At 50.3% G+C, this 27,902-nt stretch overlaps 1 protein-coding gene across 23 annotated transcripts in view; it reads left to right on the forward strand.

Annotated features, from left to right (window-relative positions):
* Atp2b2 (ATPase plasma membrane Ca2+ transporting 2) overlaps window positions 1-27,902 on the forward strand; it is a 355,181-nt gene that overhangs the window by 263,592 nt on the left and 63,687 nt on the right. For all 23 annotated transcript variants that reach the window (XM_087217055.1, XM_087217060.1, XM_087217052.1 and 20 more), the window contains exons 3-5: window positions 7,476-7,673; window positions 17,746-18,003; window positions 18,714-18,839. In XM_087217055.1, coding sequence (XP_087073181.1) covers window positions 7,476-7,673; window positions 17,746-18,003; window positions 18,714-18,839 — 582 coding nt within the window. The remainder of the gene's footprint in view (window positions 1-7,475; window positions 7,674-17,745; window positions 18,004-18,713; window positions 18,840-27,902) is intronic.

Below are 27,902 nucleotides of genomic sequence, written 5' to 3' on the forward strand. Positions count from 1 at the left end.
GTTAGTGCATATAAATGGATTCATTTTCTTACTGTTGTGTAGTATATTGTGGACTAGCTATACCACCATTTATTTAGTCTACAAAAAGACATTTTTCTAAAAATGTAGCTTTCAAAGGGCTTGTGGGTTTTTTTCTTCAAAATATGAGACTTTTATTTATGCTAATGGAGGAGCCCACATCATACTGACAACACAAATATTTAGCAACACCCAGCCTGGTGACTAAATCTTCCCAATTTCCTTCAGGTGCTTGGCATCTCTGGGAGCTAGCTCTCAACCATTGCCAAGTCTCTGTTTATAGCAAAACTATCTTGAGAGTGACAGGAGAATGGCAAAGTTGTTGGGTTTAATTTCAGCGCTGGGTCTTAACACAAGCAGCCTGGCATGGTCCAGAAACAGTGCAGTGTGGAACCTCAGAGACCCAGGCAAATCCTGGCTTTAACTGTGTGACCTCGTGTAAGACTTCTTACCTCTCTTCTTACCTCAGTTTGTCCACTATAAAATGACATTTATAATTCCCATCTTCCTGAATGGATGGGAAAGTAGAATTCAAAACACATGCACAAGCTGATGATCACGTAAGGTCATGTTGGTGCTCCTCAGGCTGCCACCCTGGCAGGTTGGGGGATTGCAGGGAGGTTGGTCCTGCATCCCTGAAGGGGTCACTTGAGGTCACAGGATACTGAAAAGACAACATTACCATTGTGGCAGACACAGTGTGTGGTTGGCACATGAGTTCAAGGGAGGAGGATATTCTTCCTGAGTTCTGAGTGCCACCTGTGGGCCACTTTCCTTTATCTACCCCAGCAAGCCAAGCTAGGTTGCCCTGGGCCCCAATCTGCAGCTGAGAAACTGAGGCTTGTAGAGGGGCACCACTTGCCCATGGCCATCTTCCACCTCTGACACTCACCTGGAGAGGCTCAGGCAGCAGCTCTGCAGAGCAAGCACACCACCTCCACCAGGAGTAGAGAGGGGCTCCGTGATGCTCATGTTCAGCCACCAAGACCCCTCCATGGGAGGAGAAGACAGACTTTTCTACCCTCTATTCTTCCTGGAGGCTGAGACAAAGGTTGCCTCAGGACTGAATCAGATGTCTTTAGGGAGGTAGATGGAGAGACAGAGAATATGAAATGGCCATAATCTGTGTGGATGTGACAAGGCTCAGTTCAGCAGGATGAGAATTCTCCCTTCCGTCTGTCTCCAAGGAGTGGTGAGAAGGGATAGGGCTGTGTTGCAGGAGTCCACTGTGGCTCTGCAGCTGAATTGCCCTCCACTTGGGTTAAGTCACTTCCGTGACCCTGGGCCTCTGTTTTCCCACCTGTCAAATGAGAGCTGAGCCTGGCTGCTTGCAGGTCGTATCCTGCTCCAATGGTGTGGAGGAACTACTGGGAGAGACCAGGGGAATCTTAGAGGTAGAGTCATCAGATTTCACAAAGAAAAATAGAGGACATCCAGTGAAATTTGCATCTCAGACAAACAACAAATAATTTTAATAGTAGTGTGTCTCAAATATTATATGGGACATAGCTCATACTAAAAAAGTATTTGCAGGGGCCAGGGATTTAGCTCAATGGTTCCACCGCGTGCCTCGCAAGCACAAGGTCCTGAGTTTGATCCCCCGTACCAAAAAAAAAAAGTATTTGCTACTTCTCTGAAACACAGTTGTAAGTGGGCATCCTGTATTTTATCCATTAACCCTACTTAGAGCTCCACCTGCACAGGACCCCCTAGCCCTTGTTACAGATAATGGATGTTGTCTCAGTTACTTTCTCATTGCTGGGCAAATACCTGACACTGATGGTTTAAAGGAGAAGTTTATTTTGCTCACATTTCAGTTCATGGTTTGTTGGAGGGGCATGGCAGAGTAGTCTCGTAGAAGAAGGCTGCTCGTGGCATGGTGGACAGGAAGCAGAGAGAGTCAAGGGAGAAGCTGGGAGGGGAGATGGACCCCTCTGGGTCACACTAACGTGACCCATCTCTCCAATCAGACCTCCCCTTCTAATAGTATGTCAGCTGTAATGCTCCATAATCTAGTCACCTTTCAGAACCCCTGTCTGTGAGCACTTGAGGCTGGGAGTCATCTAGATATAAACCATAACAGATATTTCCAAAGCTTCGAACCAGATCCCACAGCAACCCCGTTCTCTTTCCATCTGACTGTCTCCTTTTCCTGCTGGGGTGGACATTCTGGAGCATGAGCTGAGAGGCTTCTTAAGGAATCCCCACGCAGAGAAAGGCTTGGATTCATCCTGATTCAGGGAAGAGAGAGTAGTGGGCATATATCTGTGGAAGTCTGTGTCCACACACAGTCAGGTCAGAGGCATACCACACTCATGTGCCCACTCCTGCTCATATCCAAGCACAAGTGTGCACACATGGACACTGTGTCCCAGGGCCTACAGAGAAACTGTGCAGCATTGTGGCCGTGCATACTCACTGCCATGGTCAAATGCTGTGGGCAGGACCATGTGCCACTTCTGTGTGTGCATGTGCGTGGCCAGATGCCAGATCTGCATGGGAGCAGTAAGTGTGCTCCCTTCCCCATGACCACCTCGATGATCAGAGACTGGATCTATAGTGAACCCCGCCAGGCCACCATGTATCTGAAATACCTGATCTCTCCAGGCTCCTGGCCCCTTGCGCCCTGCACATGAGGACCATCAATACGTGATTGTAAATTATATGTGTGCCCAACATGCTGTCAAACCTGTCCTGAACTTCTGGTGGCTGCTCAGGCACACCCAGACCACACGAGAGGTCCACCCAGGGCAGTTGCCCTGAAGAAGCTTGTCAAGCCCAGGTTCACTGAGGCTCTGACTACACAGGGGCCTCTGAGCAGCCTCGGCATCGTACCTCATCATGGCCCGCGAGAGGAGGAGAGGAAGGAGGGAGGCTCTGCTGTGCACTGATACCAGTGGTCTCCCAGGCCATGGGTGGTGGCATCAGAGGCAGTGGAGGTAAAGGGTGGCTCTCCATTGGCATTTGACCCCAGGACTTGATCCCTGTGTGAAAGGGAGCAAATAATGGGGTTTGTGGCAAAGGCTCAGGGAAGGACAGGGCAGGTTGTTCTGGCTGCGTAAACCAAGGAAGGCTTCTGGTAGGAGGTGGTAAGTTCCATCTGCATCTCTGGAGACCAAGTAGGTCAGTGCCAGGGGAGTGACGGGGTCCTGGGCTAGGACCTCGTGAGCCGAGACTGAGGCAGAGAGGGTATGTGCAGCCTGTGGCTTGGTAGGAGAGAGATGGATGTGCCGTGAGAATGAGGGAGCAGACTCTGGGACAATCAGGCCACTGTGAGTGAAGAGCTGGACCATAGTGCAGGGATTTGGGAGCCATGGCAGGTTGTGGAGCAGAGCAGGGACATGGTCAGAACTGACCTGGAGGGTGGGTTCCTGGCCCCATGCTGTCTGAATTTCCTTCTTCTGGTCTTTCTCCCCTCATCTGTTTCTTGTTTCCTCCTCCAGCCCCCTGAAGCCACCAGCAGGAGACAGGGTTGAAGCATGGACCTGTGTTCCCCTCAGCCTGGTCTGGGTCCACCGTTGGCTCAGCCCACAGCACTTCCACTTCTGCTGCTGCTTCTGGGGAGCTGCGAACCTGGGGGTGGCCTGTACCTATCAGGGAGGGTGGTCAGACAGGCCCTGCAAGAGCCAGCACTCCCTGCAAAAGAAAGTGAAGGCTTCGGGGGCCAGCCCAGGATCTGCTATCCATGTGCAGTGTGATCAGAGAAACCACTGCCCCCAGTGGAGTGGAGGCTCTAAGGGGACAGTGTTCTTAAAGCAACTCCCAGTCAGCTTCCTTCTCTGCTCTTCTCCTGGGCCAGGGGCCCTTCAGCCAGAGGCTCTTCTCCATCTCCTAGGAGGGCTCATTCCAACACAGTGGGTAGGGGGCTGGGCCCACCCCAGGAGGTCTGAATCCAGAGGGTGGGAAGGGGCCATGGAGAACTTGAACTTCAGTTCCCAGGTGACGCCAAAGCAGCTCAGACTGGGGCAGGACAGGTGACATGGAGCTCTGTGCTTAGGGAAAACTAACTTACTGGCTGTACATGGGGAGCCTGCATGAGCTCTCAGAGACCGCTGACACCCAGAATATGACCCAGCCTGATTTAGCCAGAGGCCCACAGTAGGCACCTGAGTGTTAAGACTTTGTAAAGCTCCCTGGAGGTCTTTGGGTCACAACCACAGCGACAGCAGTGATATTAAGCACATCCTCACCAGGTGACAAGAACCCCATGAGCACGGCAAAAGCCCTGCCTTATGTAAGTCTGTGTGGTAGCACTAAGGTTATTCAGATGTCCTCTGAGAGGAAACTGAGGTCCAGAGAGGGAAATCACCTGCCCAGGGGCACAGCCCTGAGAGGCAGCCCTAAGTCTTTTGTCCCATTTCACTGTTTTATCCTGGATCACCATGAATTCCACAAGTCCTAGAAGTGAAGCCTTTGAAAGCTCCCCACTCTGACTTCTGACAGGCATGGGACAGCCACGGGCACCTCCACACAGGCCCATGCCACACACCTACATGTGCCTACGCTGTGTGCCAGTTCAGGCCACACCCTTGGCCACGCTTTGTGCACGATAGCCTCTCACATGTGCTAAGCCTTACAGCTCCCCTTGGCGCCTCCCTGGCCTGGTCTGATTTGAACTGTGCCCTTGGCAGAGCAGTGATGCCCCCTGGAAGGCTTTCCCCAGGGAAGCACTCATAATTGGTTTTATCTGAAATGTCCTAAGTGTCCAGAGCTACAGAGCCCCAGTTTGTCCTGGTCAGGGTTCACATCAGCCAAGTCAGGTAGGGTCATCATCAGGCATTTGTTCGAGCAGCTCAGTGACACGGGACTCTGCACATCTGTGTGATAAAGCAGAAGAGTGGTGGCACTCATAAAGCACTAGCAGAGCTCCATTCAGTTCCAGCCTCAAGTGAGGCAGCCCAGGGCCCTTGAGAGAGAGGGAGCGATCTGCCAAGATCACTCAGGAAACCAGCTGATTGTCATCAAGGAAGAGGACGCATTGGTTGTGCCCTCCACCCTCAGGGGCTTTCAATAGAGCCTAGCCTGTTGGCAGGCACCCCACATGTAGGAAGGGAGACCCCTGCCCCTAATTACCAGAACAGTGAGCCACATTTCTAATATCTTTGTCCCCTCATCTCCCTCCTTAACAGTGACTGCTAACCCCGCCCCTGCTCCTTTACCAGCCCCAATACCCCTGCTTTATTTTGAAGCTGCCTTCAAAGCAGCTTATAAAATTTTGTCTCACATAAGAATTAAAATAACCTAAGTGAGGAAATCCAAAGAAAGGAAAGACAAGAGAAACAAGATGAAAATCCCCAGGCACAGTGCATATCACCTAGTCCTCTGGTGCAGCTCCAAGGGGGAACTGCAAATTCAGTGCTGAGCTGCCAGGTGGTCAGGGGGAAAAAGGCAGCACGATGAGTGTACCAGTGCTCCTCTCTGCCAGCCACCGCAGCCCCAACACCCAGGACCATGCCCAGCTTGTGAGTGGGCCCACAGTTACCAGTGCACTGAGTGAACGGCTGCAGCTACACATTTAACAACCTGGGTGCTTGGATGAAGGAGAGTCCTGAGTCCTGAATCCCTGGGGCCTGGCATCTGGGAACAGGATGTGATGGCAGCTAGACAGAAGGGCAGCTCAGCAGAGAGGCTAAGAATGGACACACTGTGTAGAGGGGAGAAAAGGCTCTTCCTGGCTTAGAAGGAGCAAAGGTGCAAGTATGCCAGGACACTTGCTATGGAAAACAAAGCACCCTCAGGGGCACAGGATAACATGGAAAGAGGGGACAGGCACCAGGGGAAGCACGGAGCTCCATGGGGGCCCTGTAGATGAGTGGGCACCAGCAGTCTTCCCCAGAGCTGCCTCTCTGTCATGTACCTGTGTTGCCTATAAGGACTCTGCTTCACCTGGACTTGTCAGTGCACCATACCTTACTGCAAGTGAGTTTAGGGGACACACACAGACAGGCCAGTGGGGACCATGGGGATAGCAGTGGAGGGCAGCCCATGAGCAGATGGTGGCAGAAGGAAGTAGGTGCCAACTGGGACTCTCCTGGTTTGGCTGGGACAAGGCCAAACAATGAAAGACGAGGCTACAATCATAGATTGGAAGTCAGATCCCGAGGCTGGAGTGGCAGGTTGAGATTCTGAGATAATGAAGCACTTCCAGGGCCAAGGAGCAGGGGAGGGTGGAGGAGCTGCTGGAAATGGAGGAATAGAGGTGGCAGTGGGGCCCTACTGCTCCATCCCGGCTCCAGCACAGGGCTGCACCTGACTTTCCCTGCAGCCTTGTCCAGAGAAAGAGGGACCTCCGAGATGTGTCTACTGGGAGGCTGGTCTTGGGGGTGCTTTGTCTTGGTCCTAGCTCCAGTACTAGACCTTCATAGTTGCTGGGTGAGTGATTGACAGCTGCGTGAATTACCTTATGCACCACTCGTAACATCCCCACTGCAGAGAGGAAACCAAGGCTCAGAGCACTGTGCCATCAGGCTAGGATTCCAAGCCAAGCAGAGGTTGTTATGGAAAATGAAGTGAGACACTCAGCCATTGTGCTGTGCTGGGTGGGAGGGTGAGCTGATGCAGGACAGGATCGAGGGCACAGTGAGATGCACATGGCTGTGTGTTGACCTCCTGTGGCTGCCATAGCCTATTACCACACCCGGAGCAGCTGCTCTCTCACAGCTCTGAAAGGCCAGAAGTCCAGCCAAGGCTGGTCCTAGACTTGGGAATCATTCTCTACCTCCTCTGGCTCCTGATTGCTCCCAATGCTCCTTGGCTTGTGGCTGCCTCACTCTGGTCTCCACTTCCACCTTTACATGGATCTTGTGTCTGTGTCAGCGTCACCCTGAGGGATACTGCACAATTCAGGACAGCCTCATCTCAGGACCTTTAATGTAAAGATTGTCTTCCCAAATGATGTTAACACTCACAGGACTGGGCTGGGGCGTGGATATGTGGGTGGCCACCAGTTTGGGATCAGCTTGCAAGTCTCCAGCTTTACAAGGGTGGAAAAGCAACACCCATACACCATTCTGATTTCCACTTCGGTACGACATTCGATAAATTACAGGAACTAATTCAACGCTTTACCATAAAACAGGCTGTGTTAGGGGCTGGGCCCAACTGCAGGCTGATGTAAGTGTCTGAACACCATTCAGATGGCCTAGATCAAGCTGTAACATTTGAAAGGTGAGGTGTACAAAAGGCACTTTCAACCTACGTTCTTTTCACCTTGCCATGAGTTTGTCAGCGTGGAACCCCACTGTGAACCCAGGAGCACCTATATGTCTTGGGGCCACTCTTCAGCCCCCTGCTTGGTTCTCTGGCATTATAGGAGCCCCACTTAGACGTGGGAAGGCCAGACTCCTGGGCCAGGTACTGGAGGTTTTCTCTGCTGTTCCCCACTTTCCTGCAATCTGAGGGATACACGTGAACATCTCCCTAATCCCAAGGCCAACCTTGCCAAACTCTGTCCACAGGTTTGCCGGGTACTACTCCAGACCTGGAAAAAAGAAAGCAGATTTTCGGGCAAAACTTTATACCTCCAAAGAAGCCAAAAACCTTCCTGCAGCTTGTGTGGGAAGCACTGCAGGACGTGACGCTCATCATCCTGGAAATCGCGGCCATCATCTCTCTAGGACTGTCCTTCTACCACCCGCCTGGGGAGAACAATGAAGGTAAGACCGTACCCACACTGGAGGGTGCTTGGGCTCAGAGCCACTGCTGCTTAGGGGAGGAGCCCAAGGCACAGAAGCAGGGCCTTGCCAGTAGCTAGGGTGGAGCCAGGGTCAGCCCTCAGCCACAAGGGGCAGACCAGCAACAATGGAGATCACAGTGACGCTTACCGGGCACTGAGGTATGCCTGGCTCTGGGTGGAAATGTCTTCCTATCCACAAGAGAGGGGCCATGCTTTCTGCATTTTATTTTGTTTGTTTTTCCATTAAGTTTATTGGTACATTTTAGATATAAAATACATTTACATTCATCATTGGGATCTTGTACCTTTACATGAGTTCTTATTTTTTCCCCATTTCCCTGCCCTCCCTTCACCCCCTTCACCCTTCCCTATTTGCAAAGACTTTGTTTCCATTTTTTTCCTTTTCTCATATTTTTTTCTTTTCCCTTCTTTCCTTTCCCCTACCCCTCCCACTCTCCCTGCTCCTTTAGAACTTTTCTTCCTGTTACACAATATCAATTATACATTTTTAAATTACAATATCAAGACCTAGGAGACATTACCACAGATTTTACAGAATTTAAAAGGATATAGAAAGCATATTACAAAAATCTTTTTTGAAATAAATTTGACAACTTCTAAGAAGTACCTTGGAAGACAAATTAATAAAACTAACTCTGGAGGAAATATAAAATTTAAATAGCACCTATTAAAGAAAGTATATTCCTAGCTTGAAAACCTACCTATATGACAATAGCAGGCTCATATACATTTTAACTGATAAATTATATCAAATAATTAAAGCAGAAAAAAGAAGGAACACTTCTCCCCTCATTTTAGGAAATCAACATTGTGCTAATCCTAAAACTGGATAAAGATAATAGAAGAAAAAAGTATGAACATAGATAGAAATTTGTTTAACAAAACCAACTATTAGAAGTCAGCTCTGGCAGTATGTAGAAAGTGGTTTTATTATAGGGATGGCAGTGTTGGTTCAGCATTGGAAGATGCATCCCCAAAAGTCATCATTTTAACAGAGGAAAGGAAAAAGCCATATGATCCTGTCACTAGTTGGAGAAAAAGTACTGGACTAAATTCCACAGCTGTTCATGGTAAAAGCTATCAGGAGACTAGAAGTAGAACAGAACCTTCTCAACAGATTAAAGACATGTACTCCATACTTCAGCAAAAATGCCTTATATGAATGGAGAAGATACAATGCTTTCTCCTTAAGGTGGGGAACAAGGACAGATATGCCTAATCTTCATCTATCCATTAAACTCTGAAACATAGGCCTAAACCAAAATAGTCTAGCAATAAAATGATACAATTAGGATAGGACTGGCAAGATAGAAGCAAACTCTTTATATGTAGATGAAATGATCATCTACAGAGAAAATACTAAGAAATCTCTAGGAGCCCTTAGGTCTTGTATTTGAATATAGCAGGATTAGAAAACACAAGATATATATATAAAAATTCAGATGTATGTATACTTGCTATAAATGAAGAATTGGATATTGAAATTTAAAAGTTAGGAGTACAAAGGACCTAGGAAAGTAAAATGAAAAAGAAAAAAACAGTGTTGGAAGACTTTTAGTACCTAATTTTAAGACTTCCTCTAAAGCTAGAGTAATCAAGACAGTGTTGGTGTAAGGAAAGACATATAGATCACTGGAATAAAACAGAGAATCTACAAATAGAACCACACATATATGGTCCACTGAGTTTTGAAAGATTATTTGACATTAACATTTTATAGAATATAATCTCAATCCAAGAGAAGAAGAAAAGATAGTGTTTCAGCAAATGGCACTAGAACACCTGGTATCCGTATATAAAAAATTAACTTCAACCCTTTATTTCCATACATAAAAATAACTTGAAAGGATGGATGAACCTAAATATGAAAAACTAAAACTATAAAACTTTAAGAAGAAATTATAAGGGAAAACGTTTATGAATTTAGGGTAGGCAGGAACTTCCTAGGATACAAAAAACATGATGTATAAAAGAAAAAAATTGATAAATGAGATTCCATCAAAATTTAGAACTTTAAATGACATTGTTAAAATGAAAAGTAGTCCTTAAACAGACCATATTTACAATGCATATAACCTATGACCAGAATATATAAAGAACTCTTACAGCTCATTAATAGACAACCCAATTAAAAAGTAGACACAAGAAGATGATAAATATCCAGTACAGCACAAGGAAAGGTGTGCAACAATAGAATCAGAAAAATACTGATCAGTACAATAACAAGATTGAGTTATACACTCATTAGGGAGATGAAGTTAAAAGTTTTAAAAGCCTTGTCATGACTTTTTCTTTTTGTTGGATTCTCCCCTTTTGCGTTTAATTTGTCACACCCAACGGATTCATTCTGCTGGGCTTCCTGGGGTTGTGATCCTCATTGTCTTTTCCTAGGACATTGTCTAAAATTTTTTGGATTGCTGGTTTGGTATTCATGAAATTCCTAAGGTGCTCTTTGTCACGAAAATATCTTATTTCTCCATCAATTTTGAAAGCTAGTTTTGCAGGGTACATCAATCTGGGTTGGAGGCTGTTTTCCTTTAGGGCTTGGAATATATCACTCCAAGCTCTTCTTGCCTTGAGGGTTTGCATTGAGAAGTCTGCTGTGATTCTGATGGGCTTTCCTTTGTACGTGATTTGTTTCTTTTCTCTCAGAACTTGTACAATTTTGTTCTTCTGTTGGGTTTCTGGAATCCTAACAATTATATGCCTATGTGTAGACTTTTTTTGGTCAAGGCTAATTGGAGTCCTATGTGCCTCACTTATCTGTATGTCAGGTTCTTTTCTCCTGCTTGGGAAGTTTTCTGCCATCACTTCTGTGAACAATTTTTTTATGTCACTTGTGCTCTGTCCTGTTTCTTCATTGATTCCAATCAGTCTTATGTTATTCTTCTTTACATCGTCTAGCAGCTGCTGGATTGGTTTCTCGTGTTCCCTTATAATTTTAAAGCAATTTTTCTTTTCCTGGTCACTAATTGCAATCTTATCTTCTATATCTGAAATTCTGTCCTCACATTGGTTCATTCTGCTGCGTAGACTTTCAATGGAGTTTTTAATCTCCTAGAAATCTGTTTGTATCTGTTTTATGGATTCCATTTGTTTCCTATGTTGGGATTCCATCATGTTGCTCAGTTCCTCTGTTTTGTTTTTAATCTGTGTCCCCCCTAGATTTATTAATCATGTCTTGCACTATGGGCACAATCTCTGTTGTTATCAGAGAAATTATTTCTGATTTTATTTTTTCCAGATCCTCTTTTATTGCCACTTCAGGGAGTCCAGGTTGTTGAGTATCAGATGTTTCCATCTTGTTTCCCTTTGGGGCTGCTGTAGGTGATCTGGAAGTCTGTTTTTGAGGCTTGTTTACGTGTCTTTTCATTTCCAAGGGGTTGGGGGTGCTGCTGGTGCCCGTGCGGCTCACCTCCTCTGCCCTGGGAGTGGTGGAATGGTGGCCCGGGAGCCTCCTCCTGGGTGCTAGGATTGGCTCACCTCCTCTCGCTTTCTGCATTTTAAAGATGAGGAAACCAAGGCAGAGTTAATTTGCTAGAGGTCACCTCATGTCTAAATTCATTTTAGCAGAATGTCACTAACTGTGTAATTTGTAAAGAAAAGAAATGTATTTCTCATGGTTGTGGAGGTTGTGAAGTCCAGCATCAAGGTTCCAGCATCTGCTATGTCCTGACATGGTAGAGGGCATCACATGGCAAAACCAAGCAAGTGCACCAGCTCAGGCCTCCCTTCTGCCCATAAAGCTGCTGATGCCATCCCACAGCCACCCCAATGAACTCCCAGAGCTCCATTCCAGGACCATCCACACATGAATATAGACATTAAGTTTCTACTCAGGAGCTTTGGGGACACATTCAAATGATAGCACCCAGCTAGTAAAGGGTCCTCAGGTTTCACTGTGGCACATATTAAAACACAACAATTGCATGCTGGGCATGATGGCACATGCCTGTACCCAGCAGTCAGGAGGCTGAGGCAGGAATATCACCGTAAGTTCGAGCCCAGCCTGAACTACATAGCAAGACCCTGACTCAAAAACAAAAACAAAAAAACAAAATCCAAAACACAACAATCTCATTCTGTTGTATGAAGATGGGTGCTGTAAACTGGGTTTGAACATGTGCCCAGGTATGGGTGACCTCGACCCCCATCGAGGCTGATCTGTGAGGGCCCCCAACCCTCCTCTCACCTGATGGATGATCCTGATTGGACACCTCATGGGCTGAAGACAAGCCCACTGCTCTGATGGTGCTCTCTCCCCACCCCCTGAGACCTTCCTGGGGACAGAACCTTGAGGGACCCTTGTCGCTCCCTGAGGCATGCAGGATGACACCAGAAATCTTTGTACCTGAAGTTCTAGAACAGGGATTGGGTAACTGGTCTCAGGCTAAGTCTAGGTTGCCCTCTCTTTTGCTACGGCCTTGAGCTAAGAATGTTTTTGACATTTTTTAAGGCTGAAAAAAATCAAAAGGGCATCACTGCATGGCATGGGAGCATGACCTGAAATTCCCATTCCATTGTCTAAATATGAAGTTCGCCCCCCACTGTCTGTGGCAGCAAGTGACTTTTTGGAGAAAGAGTGTCCATCTCTGCCCTGGAAGAGCAGGGCAGTCGTGCCTCATGAGAACCTCTCTCTCTTCCTGTCTCTCTCCCCTCCCTACACTTCTCTTGCTCTCTCTCGGTCTCTCTCATTCGGTCCCTCAACCTACCCCCACTCTGAGTGTGAAAAGAGAATGGAGTAGTTAAAAGCACAGCCTCTGAAGACAGATGCCCCAGAGAGGATGGCCAGCACTGTACCTCCCTGCTCCGAGCCCTTGTGCACCCCATTATTGTCCTGCCATTATCTGCCCCCTTCTGCCCCGGCACTGACTCTGGATGGGCACATAGTACTCCCATCACCCCCACCTCAGGTAGGTGAGGGAACTGGGTCTGGGGGGCAAGAGGCCACCCTAGAACTGTTGTGGCCCCCAAGTTGTGCCCTGGGCTTCCCTGCTCGGAGACAGTCTGCAAGAGCAAGGATGAAAGACGAGGCTGACTCCTTCCAAGGTCAGCACTGAGGGTGCAGAGACCCCACCAGAAGACCTGCCTTCTAAGGAGGAGCCTGCGTTTAACAGATGGAAATGTGGGTACTTGGGCCCCAGAGAGACACGGGTTCAAATCCAGGCCTGACAACTCCCCAGCAGTGACAGCCCTTAGCTCTCGAATTGGTAAATGAGGCACAAGACTGAGCCTTGTGTGCAGGGACCGCAGCACAGGGTCTGCCCACAGTGGACGCTCAGTCACATTGCCCAGTGTAGCATGATGTTTACCTCTGCCTGGCTACTGCCCAGGCCTCATCTCATCCTCCACCCCAAACCTCCACAGAGGAGCTGGGCCCACCTGGGCTCTCCTGGGCCAGTGACCCTCCCAGGTGGATAAGTGTTCTGCAGGGGTCCCACACTTGGTCAGGAGATGTGGACCTGATCCTGGCTCTTCCTCTGTATGACAGATAATCACAGACTCATGCAAGAAAGCACTCAGGGACAGGGTGTGGGTGCTGAGGCCTCTCCAGCCCATCGTTCAACCTCCAGCATCACTCCACACTGGAGGGAGATCCCACTCAGAGATTGCCTGGCACTCGTCTGAGGTCACACAGTGTGTTTGTGGCAGGGCTGGGACTGGCATACACAGGGCTCCAACTCCCTCCCAGTAGAGTAATAAGGACTTAGAAAACATGTGTGGACTGAGGCTGTATTTCTTCATTTCTCTGAGGTGCTGGGGATGGATCCCAGGGCCAGCACCTGCTCAGCAAGCTCCCTTCCACTGAGCTCCAGCCCAGTTTCTGCTTTTACCTTCCTGGGACATCAGGCCCTAGTAACCACTAGGAGTAGATTTCCCATCTGACTGGTGAGCAAGTAGCCTGTGGTTCAGAGAGGCCATGTTAGTTCCCCAAGGTCACACAGACAATGAGAGGTTACATGCTGGCTGGCCCAGGATGAGGAGAGCAGTCGCAGTTTGGCCATGTCACATGGGGACACCATCCCAGCCCACCCCTCTCAGCAGCGTGGGGCTGGAGGCTGCCCTGGGTGGGCCATGGTGTTTGGGTGCGGCAATGTGTGTGCTTCTGCTGGAGAGTTAGAAGCACTGCCTCTAACAGCATCTGCCTCGTGCTCTCCAAGGTGGGCACTCTACAGGAAGGTGCTCCTGCAGTCCTCTCAACCATCTTATGGGGGCGGGGGGGCATCACCCCTGTTCCACAGATGAAAAAACCAAGGCACAGTGGCTAAATATGGTGAATATTTCATTTTTTAAAAATTATTACAGCAAAAGACACATTGCCAGTAATCCCCCTCTAAGTACTTCCTGTCTAAATAGCCCTCTCCCTTTTAGCATACTTACTCCATTATTTTCACTTTCTGAAGCAGTTCTGGAAGTCCTCTTTCCTGAGCAGCTTTTTGTATGTATGTGTGTGTGGGGGGGGTTATACTTAAAAATCTTTCATTTTTTATTTTGCAGTACTATGTTTACATTCATCTTAGGGAGTGGGTACATGTACTTAACATACCTTCATTTTTTATTCCCCTTCTCCTTCCTCCCTTTTTCCCCCTCCCTCCATCTCTAGATCTCCTTCCCATTTACAAAGGATCTATTTCCCTGTTTCTTATTGTCTGTCTTTTGTTTTTTAAAATTATTTATACTTTGGGTTTCTCATGTAAGTTATGTGATACTTAAGCTTATGTGTCTGATTTCTTTCACGTAACATTATAGTCTCAAAGTGCATCCATTTTCCTACAAATGACTCCAACTTATCCTTTATGGCAGAGTAGCACTCCATTATATATAAATTCCACATTTTTATCCATTCATCTGTTGATGGATATGTAGGCTGTTTCCAAGACTTGGCTATTACGTGATGTGCTGCTATAAACTTAGGTATGCATGTATCACTGTAGCATGTCTTTAACTCTTTTGGGAAGAGACCTGGAAGGGGAAAATTGGGTGGAATGAAATTACTAGTTGTAGTTTTTTGAGGACTCTTCATACTAATTTCCATAGTGGTTATACCAGTCCACATACTCAACAACAATGAAGAACGACAACCCCCCCCCCCGCCCTTCTCAGCCTTGCCAGCATTTGTTATTGTTTGATATTTTGATGATGGCCATTCTTTCTGGAGTAAGATGGAACCTCAGTGTCATTTTAATTTGCATTTCTCTAATGACCCAGACATGCTAAACATTTTTTCTTGTATTGGCCATTTTTATTTCTTTTGAGAAGTGTCCATTCATTTCAGATGCCCATTTTTTGGTTGGGTCTTTTATTTGGAGGGAGTCTGCTTCTTTTTTAGTTCTTTGTAAATTCTAGACATTAATTCCCTGTCAGAATAGTAGCTAGCAAAACAAACAAAAAACAACTTTTCCATTCTGCAGATTGTTTCTGTTGATCGTTCCCTTTGCTGTGCAGAAGCTTTTTTATTTGATGTGATCCCATTTGTTGATTCTTGATGCTATTTCTTGTGTAATTGGGGTTCTGCTCATAAACAGAACTTTTCCTGTGCCTATGTCTTCAAGAGTTTTCTCTATTTTATCTTCCAGCAGATTAAGTGTTTCTGTTTTAAGATCTATGCCTTTGATCCATTTTTATTTTGTGGTGCCTGGTGAGAGATATGGGTCTAGATTCACTCTTCTGCATGTGTGTAACAAGTTTTCCTAGACCACTTGATAAAGAGGCTGTCTTTTCTCCAGCGTATTCTTTAGGTCCCTTTATCAAAGATAGGTAACTTAATATGCTTGGGGTTGTTTCTTCATCCTCATTTGTTTCATTGACCTGCATGTCTGTTTTTGTGCCAGTACCATGTTGTTTTTATCTCTGTAGCTTTGTAATATAACTTGAAATCTGGGATTGTGAAACTTCCCACTTTGTTTTTGTTGCCCAGGATTGCTTTTGCTATTCTGGGTGTCTTCTGGTTCCATATAAATCTTAGGATAATTTTTCTAGTTCTGTCAGAAATGCTGTTGATACTTTGATTGGGATTGCATTAAATCTGTATATCAGTTTTGGTAATATGTCCATTTTGACAGTCTTGGTTCTGCCTGTCCAGGAACAGGGGATCTTTCCATTTTCTGATACCTTCTTCAATCTCCCTTTTTCAGAATATAGTTTTCGTTGTAGAGATTCTTTCACTTCCTTGGTTAGGTTAATTCTTAAGTACTTAATTCTTTTTGATGTTCCAAGTGTTTTTAGTTGTGCTGTCCTGGCTGCCTCAATGTCCTGAATCAACTCAAAACATTCACCTTTCATGGTCATTTTGACTTTTGGAAAGAGCCAGAAATTGCACAGTGCCAGATCCAGTGCATAAGGTGGATATGGATACATTGTAGTGTTTTTATGAACCTGCCTCTTCAGCATGTGGCAGCAGCATTCACCATATTTTTTATCGTGCCTCATAAAGATACTCATGAAAGAGGACTTCCAGGCTAGGCTTAGTGGCTCACACCTGCAATCCCCTCACTCGAGAGTCTGAGGCAGGAGGATTACTGTGAGTTTGAGGCCATCCTGGGCTATGTAGTGAGTTCAAGGCCAGCCTGGGCTACAAAAGGGGGACCCTGTCTCACAAACAAAAAAAGAGGACTTCCAGAACTGCTTCAAAAAGTGGTAAGAGCAATGGGATGTGTGTGTTTAAGTGAAGGAAAATATTTTGAGGAAGATTCCTTGCAACGTGTCTTTTGCCGTAATATTTTTTCTATTTAACACACACCATTTTTTTTTTTTTTTTGTACTGGGGACTGAACTTGGGACCTTGTGCTCACACACCATATTTTTTATTAGCACTTGGATCCATGCAGCAGTTAAGTAGTGCAGCTAGGATTCAAACTCAGGATTGTCAGTGTCAGTCCTCATTAGCAGGATTGTGACCATCATTGCCACCAAACCCAACTGCTTTAAATTATTAGAAAGGTCCAAAACTCCCAAAGGAATCAAAATATAGCTTTCAGGACCCCACACGATGATGCTGTTTACCAGCCATAGGGAGCAGCTGCTGGGCCTGAGCCCTGGCCCTCTCCAGGAGCACGTGTTGCCTGGCCACAATGATCCTTTCCTTCCTGAGCTTAGAGCTTCCAGCTTGGTCCCTACTCCCAGAGCAGAGAGCTGGCAAACATTCCTCAGGTACCTCTTGGCTTCTTGTCATGGTGCTTCTGACCCTTGACTTCCCAGAAGCTTCTGTCAGGGTCATTTAAAGGTGCTGTCCTCTGTTTGAAGATTAACCTGGATTTTGTGCTCAGCCATGTGAGTCTGTGGCAGCCTTCCATGGGAGGCCAGCATGTGGCCTCAGAGACAGTGGGGAGGCCAGGTCTGGTGTCAGATTGCAGGCCAGGATCCAAACCCTAGCTTTGCTATGTGACCCCAGTGAGTTAGTTACTGCCTCTCTGATCCACATCTCTTCCCTCACTCAGCTACCTTGCAAATGAGAGAGAATGCTTGGCACACAATAAGCCTTGCATGTTGCCCAGGGCCCCTGGTCCCCTTGAAAGACACCCTCTCTGAGTTCTCCAGTGTGTAGGCAATGCTGTCTGAAGGGACCTGCTGTGGACACAGCCATTGGGGCCTGATCTCATCCCAGCTCTGGCCCCTCCCCACACTGGGCTTTGATTTCTTCACCTATAAGTGAGGGATTCCTCTTGCTCCCAGGATTCTTATGTAGATGGAGGGAGTGGCTTGAAAAGGCCTCAGGCTCTGCACCACATGAGGGGACCCACCTTTGGACCTGAGAATCTCAGACTGGATGTGCCTGCTGCTTCTCTTTCTCTTTACCCCATGGGCCTGGCATTAAAGCAAAATCTTACCGCCCATCCTGGCTTGGGCAAATCATTTGAGCTCCATTTGGAGCCTCAGTTTCCACATCTGGGAAGTGGGAAGAGTGAGCCCACTGCTGTGAAGTCAGGACTTGGCACCCAGATGTGCTGAATGGATGGACTCTTGTCATAGTGAGGGCAGTGAGGCCTCCTGCCTGGCTTACCCAACTACCTGCTTCCTTCTGCTATCTGCAGGATGTGCGACAGCCCAGGGCGGGGCTGAGGATGAAGGAGAGGCAGAAGCAGGGTGGATTGAAGGGGCAGCTATTCTCCTCTCAGTCATCTGTGTAGTGCTGGTCACAGCCTTTAATGACTGGAGCAAAGAGAAACAGTTTCGGGGCCTGCAGAGCCGCATCGAGCAGGAACAGAAGTTCACCGTGGTCCGGGCTGGGCAGGTGGTCCAGATCCCTGTGGCTGAGATCGTGGTTGGGGACATCGCCCAGATCAAATATGGTAAGTGTCCCAACCACAGAGCCATCTTCTAGAGCTGGGGTCTGGGCAGAAGGGGGACAGAGGGGCAACTGCAGGAAGGCTGGCCCTGGGAAGGGTGCAACCCTGAAGGCTGATCCCAAGCAGGCTGTGGTCTAAAGCCCTTTGGGAGGTGGAAGGGTACTACCCAAAGGAGATAGGATTCCAGAATTATTTAAATCACATACCACTTCTCCAAACTTTTACCCACAGCAGACATTGCTAACCACATGGGAGCAGCCTCAGGAGCTTTCTCAACACACTCTAAGGGCTTCTACTCCTCAGAAGGAGTCTGAAATGAAATTCATCTCCCCTCCTGATCTGGCTGTGGACAGGGGGCTATTGGGCTAGAGGAGGTGTTCGAGGGAGCAGAAGTGAATAAGTCATCTGTGAGAAAGTGGATAGACTGGCACCAAAGAGGGGAAGTGGGCCCCAAATCCAAGCCAGACCAGGAGAAACACTGTGAAGTACAGGCCTGGGCTGTGATTGGACCTAGCCTCAGCCTAATGTTTAGCGCTTGTGCCAGTCACCTTGGCCCCATCTTTAGCTGCCAGGGTACCATCTTGGTTCCTTTACCCAAGAACTCTGGGTGTCATATCCTCCCTGTAAAACCGTCCCTCCTGATCGCTCCTTTAGGGGATATTCCACCTCTTGGTCCCCAAGACCACTAATCCCACCTCCCTCCCTCCTTCCAGGTGACCTCCTCCCTGCTGATGGCCTCTTCATCCAAGGCAATGACCTCAAGATCGATGAGAGTTCCCTGACTGGGGAGTCGGACCAGGTGCGCAAGTCTGTGGACAAGGACCCCATGCTTCTGTCAGGTGAGCTGTGGCCTTCAAGAGCCCTCAGCCTTGGCTCTGAAACCTCAGGAAGCTCAGCCCCCAGTGAGAACAGCACACTTAACCATGCTGTGGGCTGGGGCACCACAGTGAATGAGATAAATGGAGAACCCCACCTCTGGAACTTCCCTTCTAGTGACTGTTTACTGGAAAGCCCCTTACTGAAGACCTCTCATCAGGGCTGGGAAGGAATCAGTCAGGTGACAATCTCTGTGGAAAAGTACTGTGCACCAGGCCGCAGGTGGTACTGGGTGAGGCCCAGCCCTGAGGAGCCTGTGGTCAGTGAGGAGACAGAGGTCACGTGAAAGTTCTAGAAGTAATAGTATATGAGGAAAACAAACTGAACTGGGCAAGGGCAGCTGGGAGGTTGGGGACGGCCTCTGCGAAGAGGCCATGTTGAGCTAGGGTATGAAAATGAGAGAAGGACCCAGCCTGTGAGTGCCACGGGAGGGGACAGGAAAGGTGGAAGCCTGAGGCAGAACCAAACTAGAAGGCCTCGGGCAATGTGGAAAGGTAGAAGGCCAGAGGTCAGGCCTCGTGGACTGTGACCAGGAACATGATGAGGATTCTCGGGAATGGTTTTCTTGCTGTTGTTGTTACATGTTTCATTTCATTTTGTTGAGCCAAAGTCTCACTGCGTTGCAAAGCTAGTGTCAAATTCACAGTCCTCTTGCCTCTGCCTCCTAAATGCTGGGATTATAGCCATGCACTACCATGTCTGGCTTCTGAGATGGTTTTTAGTAGTGGTGGATGGCATTTGCGTTTTTAGAAGTCTACTCTGGCTGCTGCAGGGGCCAAGTGGGTTGCATGGGAAGACCCTGCAGGGGTGAGGCCCCAGCCTCTTGTCCAGCAATACTCAGCACATGTCCTCGGAGCACAGGGATCCCAAACACTGGGTCAGTCCCAGCCCCTGCTCTTGGGAAGCCCCAGGGTGAATGGGCCTGAGGAGACGTGAGACAGTATTGTAAGAAAGCCAAGAATGAGGCAGAATCCCCAAAAGAGATGATGTTAAGCTGGGTTTTATAGACTGAGTAGGAGTTTGCCAAGTTCAACTGTGTAGAAAAGGCCCTTCTGATGGCAGCAGCTGTGTACAAAGGTCCAGAGGCCTGGAGGAATGTGAAATGTCTTGTAAATAAAAAGGAGAGTATGTGCCAGTGTGCAAGGAGACTATTAGAAAGGAGTGAGAATCAGGCTGGAGCATTGAATAGCCAGAATCTATTCAACCAACATCTGTTAATCAAACACCTACTCTGCTCTGGTAGTAAATGGGACAAACAAGGTCCCTGCCACTCTGGAACTGAAGCTTGGAACCTAATGAAGGAGACCGGCAATAAAGGAACAAGCATGAAAACAGGTCAGGTTGGCTCAGTTGATGACAAATCAGATAAGGACACACACTTCAAGAGAAGGGCCCTGAGCTGGTGAGGAGATGCCTGTCCGAGGAGGCTGCTGCTGCACTAAAATTGGAACAGAGAAGAGCAGTCCCAGCAGAGGGACAGTAAGTGCAAAGTGCACAGTCACCAAACTTAACCAAGGGACGTGAAAGGTCTCGGGGCCCACCTGGAACACTGAACCACATGAGAGTTTGAGATGGCTGCAGCCCCGTGGCCCTGGTCCTGACCTCTAGCATGAAGTGGTTTGCAGACAGTGAGCATCCTCAGGGGAAGTGTCTGGATGAGTCATCCCATCAGCAGACGCCCAGGGGAGGCCAGGCCTGTGTCGAGGAGCAGTAAAGGTTCCAGACAGTTTGGGCAGGAGGATAGGATGCTGGCAAGGACCTGGGGAGAGAAAGTGTTCAGAGTCACTGGCCTGGTGGCTTCACAGAACAGCTGGGGGGTGGGGGAGGGCAGTGCAGGGACAGAGAGAGCTTGGAAAAAACCTGAATGGGCAGAGAGGGGTGGGAACCTGGCCAGCAGCCTAGGGTAAGTCACAGGGCAACAGGAGCAGGAGGGCCCAAAGGCAACAGGGGCACCAAACACCAGGCAATGCTAAAGGAAGAGGACAAAAACAGACTGTTCCAGGCCAATACCAGGAAGGAAGCAGTTCTGGGGGAGTCAGGGGCTTGGGGATCACCTCTCTGCTCTGTGTTCCTACTGCCTGTCACGAAGAAGCTGTGTGTCTGGGGAGAGGCCATGGAAATTCCTGAGGGGCCAGAATGCCAAGGGAGCCCGTCGGGCCTGCAGCCCCTTGGAGCCTTGGTGGGAGGGATCTGAGCACTGGGCGTGAGCCAGGCACTCCCGGTCCCTGCAGGCATCTAGTGCATCCTGGAAAGGGCAGGTTGGTAGTCAGCTCAGGAGCAGGTGGCTGTGAGCCCTGAGAAGAGAAAGAGATGACCCCAGAAGCCATGGCCATCCCCTGAGCCCACATCACAATGATGGCTTTGGTCTTGAACCAGCCTGAGAGATGGAGCAGACTTTTGGCTGCCAAGGGACGCCAGCTACACTCCCAGCATTGTCCTGAAGGCAAGGTAGCATTGTATGCTGCAGCCTGAGGCTTCTGTGGCCAGTGCTGACTCCTAGATGGCTGGCCATCTGGAGGAAATTATTGCTTGTCCTTCCTTGGAAACTGTGCCCACCAAGCTCACAATACCCATGAGGCCAGGGAGGGTGGCAGAAGGAAAGCCAGAGCCAGGACCCACAGAGATCCCCACGAGTACAGGGTGAACTAGACAGAGGAAGGTGAAACTCCAGGGCAGCGTACCTGCCTCGGGCATACGAACGTCCCATGCCTGGGCCTGCTCCTGCTCCTGCCCTAGAGACCAGCCTTACGCTAGTCCCTCCTACCTGCTGAGGAGAGCCCCCCCGCAGGTACTCCTCTTCCTTCCTCTTTGCTCACTTAAGTCCTGCCTTTCTTCTCAGGCCCACCTCCTCCATTCAGGCTTCCCTGTTGCTGCCACCCACTGACAGTCACCCCCTTTCTGCAGAGGTCACACCCTACACCCTGAGCCAGTCCCTGCTGTTCTTGGCCTAAGCAGGCACAGTTTTATAATGCTGAGTTGTGCATTGCACAAACCATCTCATGCAAAGAACAGAAGGCACCATTAGCCCAGGTCCACTGCTAGAGGCCCATTCACCCTTGGCCATGCCCAGACAGGCAGGGCCTGAGGTGTGCTTCTACATCAGTCCTCTCACCAGATACCCAGGCAGCTAGGAGTGCAGCACTGGCCTGAGGCCATCTGGAGGTTATGCCCAGCTTCAACCCCGGGCCTCCAAGTGAGTGGAGAGAACAGGCAGAGGTGTAGATGGCAGAGAATCAGCCCAGCAGAAGCTGACCTGAGCTCTTGAATGAACTCGCTTTGTGGCCTCAGGCATGTCATTTCCCTGCTCTTAGTCTCTCGGTTTACCTGTGAGGCTGGTGGAGATGTGATCGGGGTGGAGCCCCTCAAAGTTTCGGGGAATGTGCTCAGGATACTCATGGGTTGCCTTCCCCACTCCTGGCCTGGTGCCTGGCCTGGACTTCAGAAACATCTGTCCCCCTCTCTGCCTTTACCTCATTCCCTGCTCTCTGGGCAGCCCCTTTCTCTTCACCCTCCTGCTGCTCCCACCTCAGCCTCGGCCAGGGTACCCAGAACTCCTGTGTCACAGCCACGTGGCCCCTGTCTGTGCAGACCAGATGCCCTGGGCCCTGAAGTGTGCTGGGGACCTCATGGGCCCTCAGTTAGATGACCCTATAGGGACCCTAAGGGACCCGCCAAGGGCACTTGCAGGGTCCTGGTGGCACTTAGAAGCCCCCAGCTCACCAGAGCCAGAATGGTCCTTGCCTATGCAAGGTTGAAGCTGTGCCACAGGGATCTCAGCCATGCTTGGCCTGTGACGGAGGATAAGTCCTTTCACCTCTCTCAGCCTCCATATCTGTCTGTGCATGGAGGGGCCTGTGGGTCACCCCGCCTGCCCCACAGGGCTGCTGTGGGGGTCACAGGATGCACAGGCACAACTGTCCTTTCAAACACCGCAAATGTGAGATGCCACCCTGGGGCAGGAAGGGTGCAGGCAGCACCTGGGAGCAGCCAACCCCAGTGTGGGTCCCCAGCACACACTGACGGGAAGAGTCCATGTCCTGTGGGCAGGGTGGAGATGCTTAGCCTGGCCAGCTCCCGCAGATGTGGCTGCAGGGAGCATGGGCACCACTTGTGAGTGCAGCTGCTCCTCCTGCTGCCTGCAGCCGTGTGGACCCCAGGTGGGCACACTACTCACTTCAGAAGAGCTGGAAATCCAGACTTAAGGGCCCACCTCCTAAGATTTAAGAGTCCCCTAGAGACTTAGGAGTACGTGGATCCTACAGTGCAGACTCTGACCTGGGGTTATTTGTTTAGCTGTGTATTTTAAGATTATTTCAAGCTTCAAGAAAAGTTGCACAGATGATCTGAAGGGAACTCATGCATGTCCTCCCCACTAATTCAGCTCCTGTGCCCAGTCCCTCTCTCTTGTGCTGAGGGTGCCTCTTCCCCGGAGTCTTAGGCACAGGTGTGTCTCCTGAGAACAGTGGGTTCCTGCAGCCACCACAGCATAGCCATCACATTTAGCCAGGTTCATATTGACATGACTCATGTTCCTAAGGGCCCATCCATAGTCAAATTTGACTGATCATCCCTGCCCAGGACTAGGACCAGTGCAGGGCCTGCAAGCTCCTGGACACTGCGCCTCTCTGGCCTCCTTTGACATAAAGCAGCTCCTTGTCTCTGCTTTGTCCTTCATGGAGCCAGGGCTTTTTAATCCTCCTCTGTCATGACCTTCTTGAGTGTCCTGAGAGCAGTAGTCCCTGTTACAAGAAAGAGATACCCAGGCTGGTGAGTGTGCACCATATTGGGTATTCAGAGAATCCCCGAGAACCCCAGTTTTGTCCCACTTTGAAGCTGGGGAAACTGAGGCCCAGAGCAGGAGACCCAGGCCACACAGCACTCGGCAACATCCCAATGCCTGCTGCCCACCTGACCAAGCAGAAGGCCAGGCCAAGCAGCGAGCTGGACCTCCGCCGTTGCCGCCTAGGACAACACCGTGACTGCAGAAGGCCTGGTCTGCCACTCGGCCCGCACTCTCTCCATTACACTACCCTGCCTCTTCTCGATGAGAGGCAGCGGGGTGTAGTGGATAGAGCACGGGTTCAAGTCCCAGCTCCACCACTCACAGCTGTGTGACCCTGGGCCACCACTCAACCTCACTGAGCCAGAAAGCCACAGGTGGGCAGAAGGGCTTGGGGTTGTTCTTGCACCAGAACCTACTTCACAGGGCTGTCGGAAGGGAGGTCTTGCACGCTATGGGGTGCTGTGTGTTATAGCAGTGATGGAGATTAGCATCTGGGCTGTAGTGGGCTGGCTCCCTCCCTTTGCTCCTCATCAGGCCTAGCAGGTCAGACCCAAGAGAGCAGAGCAGGAGCCAGGGCCAGGCCAACTGCCCACTTTGAAGCCTCAGTGGGTCGTCTGCCCTCTCTGGGCTCTGCAGCCCCATTGTATAAAACAGGCCCCTCCAGCTTTGCCAGCAAGTACTCAGTGGTCCCCACTTCCCAGAATACAAGACTCTGGCCCTGCAGCGGCTGACATCCGGGCCAGGTCCAGGACCCATTCCTGCTCTTCAGGAAGGGTCTGAGTCCAGCAAGAGCAATGGGCCTGTGGAATCCCTCTGCAGCCAGGTCCAAAATCCAGGGAGGGCTGGTGTGTGGCTCAGTGGCAGAGCATGTGCTGGGGGGGTGTGAGGCCCTGGGTCCATCCCCAGCCCTGAAAGAAAAATTGAGGGGACGGGGACGGAAGCGCAGGCAGAGTTGGACACTCTGTGGGGTAATGACACACCTGCCTGCTGCTCCCTCCTGTGTCTCACCCTCTGGACCCCCCCAAGGCTCTTCCTGGACTCCACCCACAAACCTCCCCAGCTAGGTGGGAAGGACCCGAGGTTGGGGCCACCCCACTGGCTCTGCCCTCCCAGGCTGAAGGCCTGGAAATGGGGGCGTTACCTCATAGCCCCCGTGACACAGCGGGAAAAGCAGCTCAGATCAGTACTGGTGCACAGTGAGTCCTCAGTTAATAGTCTGTCTCCTCCCCTTCCTCCTTTAAAATTCTTCCAGTGGGTCCCTGTTGAGCACCAAGCAGAGTCAGCTGCCCCTCCACAGCCAGCCCTTCCTCCACGAGCCTTGAACACTGGCCCAGATGAGACACTGCCATCGCACCAGCCTCCCACCTTTACCTGGTTCTGGCCCCCAACAGCCCACTGGGCCCTGGGTGCTCAGTGTCCCATATTTTGGTGCCTGTCTGCTGCCCTCAACCCTGGCTAGACTGTGAGCTCCAAGAGAACAGGGACCATGGAGGCCCTTGCTGCATCCTCCACACCTGGTGTGGAGTTGACATTCCAAGATGCCTGTCTGTCCTGCCTGTGGCCCCATCAAAACTCTCTGTGCCTGAGATGGAGCTGCCCTGCCCCACACAGGATGTAGCTTCAGTCTCCCCACCCCCAGTACCCAGCACATCAGACACTGTTGCTGAGAGGTGATGACCTAAGCCAGCTGAGTGTGTTCCCATCTCACAGATGACAAAGCTGAGGTCCAGGGAGGAGAGGGGCTGGCCTAAGCCCACACACCAGCTGAGTTCTGTGTGTTCTGAAGGGTTCTCTGGGCAGTTAGAGGAGCCAGGGGCCACAGATGGTGTCCAGGGGCCGAGTGAAGTCCTGGTGCCAGGACTCCGCACCCAAGGGGCTGTCACTCTGGCCTTACCCAAGGCCCTGTGGTTTCTTTGGAGAGAGCTGGTTGCCTGACCTTTCATTGGTGTACCTGTTGACCCACCCAGGCGGCCTGGAGCTGCCTAGGGAGCCGCCCATGCTACTCCTCTCCTCTTCTGGCAGGAGGGCAGCTATGCTGGTTCTCAGAGGTCCTGCTGCAGGGCAAGGTACAGCCCAGGGAAGTAACGGAGCAGGGGCCAAGCCGGGATGATTGTGGCCACAAGGATGGTTTGCTGGGGGAGAGTATCCTCCATTATAGATGCTATGCATGCTCAGCCGGCAGAATACAGAAAAGGAGGGCAAAAGAGGTGGTGCTGGTGCTGCAGCCACAAGCCAGGCAAGCACTGTGGAGGCCAAGAGGAGGCTGCACTTGGGCCCTGCCCTCAGGGAGTACAGAGCCTCCTCAGGGAGCCAGGCCTGGGACCAGCCCAGGGAAGACTGGGCCAGTTCAGAGGGAGAAAGGAAATCCCCTTGTGGGAGTCAGGGAGACCCCTAGGGGAAGGATGAGCAGGGGTGGGGACAAAGGCCAGTGAGCTGTGTGGTCCAAGAGCAAAGGCCTTGTGGCAGGAGGCAGTGGGCAGGGCCAGGAGAAGGCTGGGTTCCGCCTGGGGGCACTGAGTCCTTTTCCCCTCAGGGAGTCACTCAAACCCTCAGGGAATATGACAGGGTGATGCTGGCTAAGTAGCATCGAGGGAGACTGACAGGATGTGGAGGAGATGGGGGGGGTGATCGTGCAAGCCTCCCTCACCCAGTGGTGGGCTTCTGAGCTCCAGGCTCACCCAAGGCTGCTCACCTTTGCCCCTACCTGCTCCTGCCAGGGATTCAGAGAGGAGCTGCCAGCTCTCTGCTGCTGCCAGGATGGGAGCGATCAGATTCGAAGGCATTTGAGGTCTGCTTATCTTGGGTGGAAATTGGCCCCCTGTGTCTTTTTCCATCCCATCTCTGCTGGGGAGGTGGTGAACAGCCTCCCTGTGGCCACCCAGGCCAGAGAACTGGCACCTCATTTGCCAGCTAGCCTTTCATGCCCGTATTTGAGAGCAAGCTGTTGGGGCCTCATCTCTTAGGCAAAGTATTATGTGGCCAAGACTGTGGGCTTGGAGGACTGCAGAGTTCAGGAGCTGCTCTGCCCTCACCAAGGGGAGCTCGAGGTGAGCCATCTCCCCTGCCAACCTCCTGCACCACTGAGGGCCTCTGTGAGAGTGCTTGGTGAGCTGGTTGCCCACAACAGGCAGCTCTGCACCTGGTGCTCAGTAGGTGTGCTTCAAAAGTTAGCTTGGTTGCTGTTGTGCCTTCTTTGCAAGCTCTGTGAATACAAACTCCTGTGCTCTTGCTCACCCTGTGTGACATCAGTTTTCTCATCTGTGTAATGGGGAGATTAAACAGCCCCTCTCTCGGACCCCCAAGCTGAGCCAGTGCCCAAGAAGGTTCTTTGTCAGAAGTTACTGTTAGGATTGGGGTCCCAGGCCTGGGCCACTCTACCTGGAGTCCCGTCTGGAGTCAACATGTGATGCCCATTGTGCCTGGCAGTGAGTTCACTGTATGAGAATCTGGCTCTGCAACAGCTCAGGGCTTTCTGGGGTCCATGTCAGTATGTGGACTGGCCAGCCCACCTGCTTCCAGAGCTCACTGGAGCTGTCTGTCCACAGAGAGCATTAAGGTCCTGAGGCCCAGAGGCTGAGATGCCTGTGTGGCACACTTGCAGGCATGCACCCCACAAGGGGCATTAAGAACCTGGGGGAGGGCCAGGCAGATGCCACTGGGAATGAGCCTGGGTCCCCATTAAGGAAGTGCTTGGGCCCTGGCCCAGTGTACACTGACTAGATGACTCTAAAGGGGTTTGTGAACTGGAAAGCAGAGAGGCTCTTGGTGACAAGTTGCACTGAGATCTCGAGTCTCTGCAGCTCTTTTGTGACTGGCTGATGTCACACAGTATAATGTCTCAAGGTCCCCGTGCTTGGCATGTGTCAGAATGTCCTTCTTTGAGGCGGGTACTCCATCATATATGTAGACGAGTTTCCGCCTTTGCATGTTATCCTCACCCTGCCACAGCCCCCATGTGGGCTTGGGTGGGTTGCACTGAACAAAGTTGACACGGAAACTGTCAAGAGAAGATGAGCAGGAGTAGACCCCTTTGACCCTGCACACAGAGCTGCCGCACAGGCCCTTGAAAGAATCCTGCAGCCTTTTGAAGCCCAGTTTGAGCAGCCCAGAGTTCTATCCAAAGGGGTCCTTAATCCCTGAGGAAGACTGGTGTCATCGTGGACCACCCCTACTCAGAATTTCAAAGTGTGTGAAATGAAATAAGAACAGCTAACCCAGTTATATTGAGATAAATATAGTGAAA

This window comes from Heterocephalus glaber, unplaced genomic scaffold (genome assembly GCF_053883595.1).
Source record: "Heterocephalus glaber isolate CG9 unplaced genomic scaffold, H.glaber_assembly_v1.0 deba00000122, whole genome shotgun sequence".
Classification (NCBI taxonomy): domain Eukaryota; kingdom Metazoa; phylum Chordata; class Mammalia; order Rodentia; family Bathyergidae; genus Heterocephalus; species Heterocephalus glaber.